The following is a 9,821-nucleotide window of genomic DNA, read 5'->3' on the forward strand; positions in this document are numbered from 1 at the left end:
CTCTTAGGTGATCTTAACCTTATTGACCCCCCTCTTCTCGGGCGTAATTTCACCTGGACTAATGGTCAATCTGACCCGCTTTGGGTTAGATTGGACAGATTTTTATACTCACACGACTGGCCACTGTTATTCCCTAGGACCCTTCAATGCTCTCTCCCTAGGATCGGCTCTGATCATTCCCCTATTTATCTTGAATTTGGTAGTCATTGCTCTCGTCGCAGAACTTTCAAATTCGAAAAGTCGTGGTATACCAATGCTCAATTGGAGAATTTAATTCAGAGCTGGTGGTCGAATGTGAACTTTGTTTGTTGTGGAGCATATGTCTTCTCTAAAAAACTTACTTTTCTAAAATCCAAACTTCGTTCCTGGGCAAAAGAAAATTTTGGTGCTTCTATCCTTCATAAAAAAAGTTTGCTTGCCGAACTAAACTTGCTGGATACTTCTCGTGAAAGTAGACCTCTTTCTGAGATTGAATCAGCTCGCCTTTCCCAAATTCAATCTGAGCTTTACACCGTACTAAAACAAGAGGAGATCTACTGGAAACAGCGTTCTAGAATCACTTGGCTCCATGAAGGTGATGCAAATACTAAATTCTTTCATCTTCTGGCTAATGGTAGGAAAAATAAAAATTACATCCCTAGAATTCGTTTTAATGGGAATTGGATTGAAGGTAACCTAGAAATTGGGAAAATTTTCACTGATCATTTTCAAGCCTTACTTGGTACCCAGAGTACACATAGATTCCTCTTTAACTGGGATTATCTGTTTAATTTCAAAGATAGAGTTGATCTCTCTACACTTGAACTTTCCTTTAATCTTGAGGAAATTAAACACGCTGTATTTGAGGTTAACGCTGATAAGGCTCCAGGTCCAGATGGTTTTCCAATTTTCTTCTTTCAAAAACATTGGAGTCTTATTCAGGAGGATTTATTTAAAAATCAGAGGGACTTTTTATGATGGATCTATCAACTTTGAAAGACTCAATTGGGTTCACATCGCACTTATTGCTAAAACAAATTCCCCAACTGAGGTCACTGAGTTTAGACCCATCAGTCTTATCAACTCAACATGCAAAAATTATTTCCAAGATTCTTGCCATCGATTGAGTCATAAGATTGGTCTCTTAGTGGATAATTCTCAGTCCGGATTCATTAAAGGTAGATGTATTGCAGATAATATCATCGCTGCTCAAGAAGTGATTTTTAATCTCCAAAAAAGGAAATCCCTTGGATTTGCTTTTAAAGTTGATTTTGCTAAAAGCCTTTGACTCCCTTGATCTGGAATTTTTCTCCTTGAGATTCTAGAAGCCGGAGGCTTTTGGCCACCTGGATCTTTTTGGATACACACTATTCTTAAAACCGCCAAAAACTCGATTCTCATTAATGGAACTACATGGGGTTACATACGTTGCAAAAAGAGGATCGAGACAAGGCGATCCCCTTTCGCCCTTCTATTTGCATTAGCGGCCCGATACTCTAAGTGCAATGTTCTATCATGCTATTAATTCCAAGGTTCTGGTTGGAGTTCAACTTGATCATTCAAACAGCATTTGTCATTTTCAATATGCTGATGATCTTATCATTTTCTCGGCTGGAGGACACGAAGATCTTAAAATCTTCAAATTAATTCTATACCTCTTCGAAGGCTGCTCTGGTCTTTCAATCAACTTCTCAAAAAGCTGCCTTTACTCCACCAACTTCGGATTTCAACCACTTTCCTCCTCTGCAAGTATTCTTAATTGCAAGAGAGATTGTCTTCCCATTACCTATCTAGGCGTTCCCCTTACTGGTAGACGGCCCAGAAGAATTGACTGGTTTAAGCTGATTGATTCTGTTTGGGCTAGACTAACACCATGGAAAGCAATCTATCTCTCCCTGGGGGGGGCGCCTAACTCTCATCAATTCCGTGTTATCCTCTATTCCAGTTTACTGGATGTCAGTGTTCAAACTCCCAGCCTGGGTCGTCCATGACATTGATAAAATCAGGAGAGATTTCTTATGGAAAGGGCCTGACCTTGGCCCGAAAGGGATTAGATTAATTGCATGGAAAAGGATCTGTCACCCCCGAAACATGGGGGGCTGGGGTATCCTTGACTTACAGGAGTTCAACAAAGCTTTACTCGGGAAATGGTGGTGGAAATTCATCACCACACCGAACTCTTGTTGGTCTAAGATTATCAAAGGCAACTACTTCACTAGTGATCTCCTCAATATTCTCTACTCACAACCCCCAAGAAACAAATCTTTCTTCTGGGCGGGAATCAGCACAATTCTACCCACTTTCCGGGCCTGTTTAACCAAGTCTGTCGGTAATGGTGATAACACTTTATTCTGGTTCGACAGATGGCTAGAGGGCCAATCTCCCAATAACCGATGGACATCACTATTTTTGGACTGTTCTTTTCCTTGGATTACTTTAAAACAATTTCTTCTCATACTTAACTCCCAGGGTAACCCATTTCGAACAGCCACAACTGAAGAATTCGACTTTTTATTAAATTCTTTACCAGATTGTTCAAACGATATCGAAGACTCATATTCCTGGTCTTTAGAAAAAAATGGAAATTTCTCCGTCAAATCATTCTACAACTTTTTAATCGACGGATAATAAAATCACCAAGCAAAATCATTTTATTCTGTTGGCTGGCCTGGGATAATAAAATTCTTACTCTTGAGAACTTATTCAAAAAAGGTTGCAATTCTTTTGCCACTAACACGTGTATAATTTGTCACAATAACTCAGAATCAGTGGATCACCTTTTTGTAAATTGTTACTTTTGTACTCGCATCTGGTACTTTTTCAAGTGTTTATTTGATACTGAAACTTTACCTTCCTCAGTCTCAAATATCTGGACCATTTGGATACCTTCTTTAAACCCTTTACTCAGAAACCTCTGGGACCTCTGTTCCAGATCCATTCTCTGGAATATTTGGCTGGAACGCAACAACCGCATCTTTAACCAAAATTGTGCTTCTACTTCCTCAATACTCTACAAAACAGCTAATTTGGTTCTTACTTGGATTTCAGCAGACTCGGAGTCCCACCAGCAGGAAGCCACAGAGGACATTCAAAAGATCAAGCGCTCCTTAAGCTTCCTGAGCTCCAGATCTTCGGACCACACCGGTAATATGGCGCCCAACACTAGTCAGGAGTGATCCGTATCTTTCTTTTCTGAGCAGGCCTGTGTCTCCAGACGGTTGACTTCGCCGGCTTCAGATTTTTATCTTGTTGTTGCTTTATCTTACTTTTTCTGTTCGCTGTTCTCCTCATCTCTGGTGAGGATTACAGTTCTTTACTTTGTTTGATCTTCTATGACGCTTCTGTTTTCAGTACTCTGTACTTTGCTACTTCTTTCTTTTAATAAATTGTGGTTTATCCACCTTATTCAAAAAAAAATAAAAAATAAAAAAAATAAAAAAAATATCCTCAAATCCATGGTAAACAAACATTCATGCAAACAAAATGATGAATTGTTTTTCCACAGCACATTATTTCCAGTTTCCCAATTAAAATCAGGCAGGAACTCACACTTATTAGTTCTATATCATACACCAAATCTACCAACAGTGCGAAAGCCATTAGACCTGCACCAAAAGACAAACTTATGATGGCCCTTCCACTATTATAAAACACAACTATATGATTCTGCTAAACAAGCTAACAACCCATGATCTTATTGCTCTTACTCTTAGGCTTCTCCACAACAGTCCCATCATTTCCAGCAAGTGCCTTATACTTGTCCTTCCTAGTGAAACTAGTGCACTCATAGGACAGGCTTGCAGCAATAAGCCTTTGAATGTAGTTAGCAACATCAACACTTGGCTTCCCTGCACTGCATGTGAGATCCATTGGCAATTTGTTAAGAAAAGTAACCTCATATGCAGGACTAGGATTCATGAAGTAATAAAATGGGTCCATCCCTTTCCATCCTCTGGCTGTTGTTCCATGGAACATGCTCATTCTATTTGCCATAGCCACTGGCGCAATTTCGTCAGTCAGTTCGGCAAACAGCGCCGAGAATCTCAGGAGGAATGGCTCTCGACATGTGGTTCCTTCCGGACATATAACTAGATCTCCTTCGGAAAGAAGTTGTTTTATCATGGCTGCATCTTTGGCACGATCACGAGTGAGCCGTACGGTTTTTATCGGGGAGAGGATCTCCGAGAGACGAGATACGGAGTAAGTGACAGCAGCAATAGGGCGGCCAAGGGCAGCAGAGAGCATGATTGGATCAAGCAAGGTGCGATGTGAGCAGATAAAGAGGACTCCTGATTGGCCGACAGATTTTTTGGCGGGTGGAGGTGGGGTGCCATGAACACTGAGTCGGACACCGAGTGCTCGGAAGGCATAGTAGACCATGTTCATGGGGAGGAGTGCGCCGGCGGCAATTCTTAGGCAGGCAAGCATGAAACCTATCGGTATCCAGAGTATGATGAACAATGCAAGTAAAGGTGTTGGTTTTTGAACTAGGCGACCGTCATGGAAGATGATCGGTTTCGGGAGTTTCTCTCTGCTCACCGGCTTCAAGTCTTGTTTTTGAGGTACCACATATCCTTCCTGTCAATCAAACATATGCTAGTCTGAAATCTTTAATATTTAGTTTTAAAAAGAAATGAAGCATTCCATTCCATACCTGACATAGACTCATGAAGGCGAAGTCAGTTTTCCGGTCACCGAGACCGATCTCAGGAGAAGCATCTCCGAAGACTTTTCGAAGAGCTGCCGCTTTACCAGCCCCAACAAGCACACCAGGGTAAGTAACAAACCCTGTGGCCTTTCCCTTATAGCTATCAATCTCCGTTCCGATCACCGTGTCCACTCCCAAATATTCCTTGAGGAAAGGTTCCACCATCATCCGTGGGTTAGCCGTGAGTACAAACCGCTTCCCGCAGGAAGAGAATACTCTCCATGTCTCCGGGTTGAGGTCCATGGAATAAAACTTCGGCAAAACAGCCCTTGCCACTGACTCGATCTCCGATACCTTCATCCCCGTCATTGTAGCGAATATTAGCACTTTAATACCGGCAGATTCCGATACAAAGTAATAAAGAAGACCAGCAATGGGAGATAGGAGGAGAAGAAAAAGTAGTCGAAGTACACCTCCAACTTCAAATGCAACTGATGCGAAATACGGAAATGAACTTCGGCCGCAAAGCAAAGTTCCGTCGAGGTCCGCCACCACTGTGTGCTTGTCCCGGCCAATCGATGAACACTTATCAACTGTTTTGAATTCCATAGCATTGTCAATGCCGGCAATAACCATGATGTAACTCTAATGTCTTAGCTTTCTTCTTTTAGGTTTTTCAAGCTTTTTCTATGTTAAAGCATGGATCTGTATGCATATATATACAAATGTGGAGAAAGGATAGAAAAATCTAAAGACAATTTGGTTGGTGAGAAGTAGAAGGGAGCAAGAATGTTCATGGAGGTAAGCAATGGTATCGTCCTGATATATTAGAATTCATCGTTCGGATGGTGGTAGGATTATTGTTATCATCGTCTAATTTGTTGTTTTATGGTTTGGGTCATTGTCTAGAGTTTGTTTTCATTAGAACGTTTGGCTGGCTCTATTGCAAGCTGGCTTACATCTTCTTACGTTTGGTGCAGGATTTCAGCTTTGGTCTTTGTTCTATTTGGGCATAATCAAAGTTACATGGTGCAAATGATCAATTTGGACTGTTTGAGGAACAAATTCATTTGATTCCTTGGGTTTCTGGTCTTGTCATGGAAGAATATCTCCTCAAGCATACGAGTAGCTTTTATTAATACATGCTCATTTAAAAATATATGTAATTATTTTATGTCCTTATAGATATAGAAGCCAGTGTTATTTGTTTATGTATCTTATTTTGACCAAAGTCATCAATTATAGATTTTACTAATTACCTAGGAGAATATTAAATCAAGGGTGAATTTATCTTTCATAAGATTTTTTTAGTTAACTTATATAAAAAATAGAAGTGTTTTATAGGGGGTATATAAGTAAATTTCATTTCTGAAAATATATATCTATTAATAGTTACTCAATTTTTTTTTGTAAGGATATATAAGTAATTTTCTCTACAAAGAAATATGTGTATTGAATAGTTATTTAGAAAACTATAAAAAGATTTCCAATTCTTTTGCAGGTGTGGAAAGTGATTGGGTCATTGACTTTTGAATTGATTTAGGTTTTTGTTGATTATTTGAATTTGGCTGGTATAATAAACATGTCGATTTGACTTCTATAATTGATTGGATACAGTTATTGCATTCCAATTAGGAAAAGCAATCTATTCAACTTCTTAAGAATAACATATCCTCGTGGAAATTTAGATAATTTACCTTAAGCTTTTTTTATTGCCTTCCAATCTTAATTTTTTTGAACAGATATAGCAAATCTTTGTGAAAAAAAAAAATTATATATATAGCAAATAATATTTTTTTTCAACCAATACTACTTATGCACAATCAAGAACTTTCCTTAAACATGTTAAACTTAATTAAAATGTATTTAAGCAAAAACCATCCAATTTCATGCTGTGAAAAGAGAAAATGTTTATAGAATTGTTAGAAAGTTCCTAACTTGAATACTGTTAGACATGAGGATTACATTTGGCATGCTTTTCTGCCACAAAATTGGAACGGAGTGGAAATTTTAGAACTAATTCAATCTTTGAAGTAAAGATGTTTGTTAGAGCAAGCAATTAATTGAAAGTAATAAAAAAAGACAAAAATTTTCCTCCAGAAAGATAGGCATTCAAGGAAAAATTGTTGCAATTAATTTAAACGCTATCATTGAATTTCAACATTTGCCAATTAACTTGTCAATAAGGCTAATTGGAAAGGAAGTGGAAGAAGCTAGAGAGCATGTATAGGAAAAGTTGCTATTGAATTGGGTTGAATCTGAATCAATGACTCCACATATATTAAACATGATGCAAGCATATAATATGGGCTCTCTTCATGAAAACGTTACCTATCAAAACAAGCTGCCATTTTGTGTGGCCAACTTTGTTAAAAAATGGTATATACATGAGAAGGAGACTTATGTGGCTGGATTAATTTTTCCAACAAATTTAGCATTCTGCTACATAACATTTCTAATTGAAAACATAATTACTAGCTAGCTTTCATGTTATAATCGCTGAAACTAATATTCTGAAGCGTCATATTCTATCATCCTATGTCATGCCATGCCAACACATAAATGTGTGGGAAATTACGTATATAAATAAGCCTTAAACAAAGCTATTTAGTAATTATCAAGGAAATGTAGAGTATTTCCAAAACATGCGTCAACAAGATGTCCTAATTAATCACGGCTCTAAGAGCTTTTACCACGCATTATCCCTTTAATTGCCGCCTCACTCCGTTCAATGAGGTACAGCAACCCAAGACTTGCTAGGGTTGCTCGCTTGAACATTAATATTACACCTTCCATGCGTGTGCCAGGCTGCGCGCTTAGGGTGATTTTGCAGCATCACTACCAAATACGTGTCACACGGTGTTGCGGTATGTGTTTAGTATTTTTCACAAATATAATAAGTCACACGCCCCCAATTAATTCGGAGGAATTTGAACTGTTGACCGTAGATTTGCAAGGAAATAAATATATATAACATTGCTAATATATTTTTCTAAAATTTATTTAGTAGAACTCATTTTATAAATTTTATAAAAATATCACATGTCTTTATTGCTATGACGGATGTGTTACCCAGCCAATAAGGCTATTTTTACTAGCAACCATGCACCTGGTTAATTGCTCTAACAAAAACAAGTACTTCGACAGGAATTGCAAAATGATTATGTATATATATATACACACACTGTTAAAATAGGACTGTGCAATATATTTAGATAGTTTGTACTATGTATAGACAAATTAGATTGATAAGGTACAATCCGTGAAATCACTCTCTATTTCCTAATTCTCTTTGATTGTAATCCCCAAACATCTGCACATTGTTGAATATATATACAGAGCATGGAGAAGGCCCTTGTATGTGGCTTCTCTCAAATCTTTTTCTTCACCTTTTTTTAATTTTTCATGGTATCAGAGAGTTCATCCAACTAGGCAGCCATGTCGTCATCGTCTTCCAACGCAAACTCGAACGTGATTACTTCCATGACGGCTGGCATCATCTCGTCCCCTTCCGTTGGACATATGATTAATGTGAAATTAGGACGAGAGAACTATCTTCTTTGGAAGGCTCAATTTCTTCCCTATCTAAGTGTTCATCAACTCTTGGACTATGTAGATGGATCGCTGATCATGCCTAGCAAGACTGTTATACAAACCACGGAATCTGGTGCATTTGTGGTCCCAAACCCCGATTACGTCACATGGCTCCAAAAGGACCAAATGACCCTTAGCGCCATCTTGACCTCTCTCACCGAGGAGGTCCTTGCTCAAGTGATGTTGCTTTCCACTGCGCATGAGGTTTGGCAAGCCCTGGAACGGATGTTTTCATCCGGATCGAGGGCGAGGATCATGCAACTTCACCGTTAACTCACCAACGTGAGGAAGAACGACATGGGAGCTGCTGAGTACTTCCACAAGGTCAAGACCCTCGCCGACACACTCGCCACCATTGGGCAACCACTTAGTGATAATGAAATTGTCACCTATATGCTTGCCGGTCTCAACAATGACTACGATTCGCTGGTGACCTCCCTCACCACAAGCATGGAACAGGTAACTCTGAGCGATCTATACGCTCATTTGATGTGTTTCGAGGCACGTCTAGAGTAGAACAATTCTGTCATTCAAGTCTCAGGTGCATCCGTGAACTTGGCATCGCGCGGCAACCGTGGCGGTTGAGGCAAGAGCCGTGGTGGCTGCAGTAACTACACCAACCAAAACATGCCACAGGGAGGATCACGAGGTGGGCGCGGCAACTACAATCAGAATACGCCGCAAGGAGAAACTCGCCCAATGTGTCAAGTGTGAGGGAAAGTCGGGCATGTTGCACTCAAGTGCTATCAACGATTCGATCACTCGTACCAAGCTGAAGAACCTCGTGTTGATGTTGCTGCCTCGACATAGTCCTATACCATTGATTCGAACTGGTATACGGACACAGGTGCCACGGATCACATTACAAGTGATCTTGGTCGACTAACAATGAAGGAGAAATATCATGGCAAGGATCAAGTGCAGGTTGCAAACGGCACAGGTATGATCATTACTCATGTTGGTCACTCCAAAATTCATACCCCAAATCATGTTCTTAATATCAATAACATCCTTCATGTTCCCAAATCCTCCAAACATCTCCTTTCAGTTCATAAACTCACCAAAGATAATAATGTTTTCCTTGAGTTTCATCCTGAACATTTCTTTTTAAAGGATCGAGCAACGCACCAAGTTCTTCTTCGAGGGAGATGTGAGGGTGGTCTCTACCCAATGCCACCAATCCATGCCGCACTTGCATCCGTCATCTTCTATAGTTCGTCATGTCATCCAAGAAAATAATTTACCTTTTTATAGTATGTTGAATAAAACGTTAGTGTGTGATGCTTGTCAACAGGGCAAAATTCATCAACTGCCCTATCCCTCTTCTAATAAAAGTTCATCTTTTCCTTTAGAGATTATGCATTCAAATGTTTGGGGACATGCACCTGTGTCAACCAGTGGTTACAAATACTATGTTAGTTTTGTCGATGACTATAGCAAATTCACTTGGATCTATTTGATGAAAAATAAGTCTGAAGTGTTCTCCATCTTTATGCATTTTCAATCTCATGTCGAACGATTATTGAATAGAAAGATTGTTTACATGCAAACAGATTGGGGAGGTCAGCACAGGAAGCTTCATCCCTTTTTTAATCGTGTT

The 9,821-nt window shown here is 39.3% G+C and overlaps 1 protein-coding gene and 1 non-coding gene across 2 annotated transcripts; one reads left to right on the top strand and one right to left on the bottom strand.

The window, feature by feature from the left end:
* Positions 1-3,435: 3,435 nt before the first annotated feature.
* Positions 3,436-5,387, bottom strand: LOC120250094 (glycerol-3-phosphate acyltransferase RAM2-like). The gene is made up of 2 exons (XM_039258868.1): positions 4,634-5,387; positions 3,436-4,557 (listed from the first exon to the last, which is right to left on the bottom strand). The coding sequence occupies exons 1-2, from the start codon at positions 5,261-5,263 to the stop codon at positions 3,658-3,660; spliced, it is 1,530 nt and encodes a 509-aa protein (XP_039114802.1). The 5' UTR covers positions 5,264-5,387; the 3' UTR covers positions 3,436-3,657.
* A 3,197-nt stretch (positions 5,388-8,584) lies between these two features.
* LOC120250978 lies at positions 8,585-8,723 on the top strand. The gene has a single exon (XR_005533304.1). It is a non-coding gene; the product is annotated as a small nucleolar RNA Z247 (small nucleolar RNA).
* Positions 8,724-9,821: the final 1,098 nt, after the last annotated feature.

This window comes from Dioscorea cayenensis, chromosome 19 (assembly GCF_009730915.1).
Source record: "Dioscorea cayenensis subsp. rotundata cultivar TDr96_F1 chromosome 19, TDr96_F1_v2_PseudoChromosome.rev07_lg8_w22 25.fasta, whole genome shotgun sequence".
Classification (NCBI taxonomy): domain Eukaryota; kingdom Viridiplantae; phylum Streptophyta; class Magnoliopsida; order Dioscoreales; family Dioscoreaceae; genus Dioscorea; species Dioscorea cayenensis.

Bases quoted from the DNA above. Each gene is read 5' to 3' on its own strand.
- LOC120250094 (XM_039258868.1), bottom strand. From the start codon at position 5,263: ATGGTTATTGCCGGCATTGACAATGCTATGGAATTCAAAACAGTTGAT. The intron at 4,558-4,633 runs GTATGGAATGGA...TTTGATTGACAG, and splicing joins CCTTCATGAGTCTATGTCAG to GAAGGATATGTGGTACCTCA.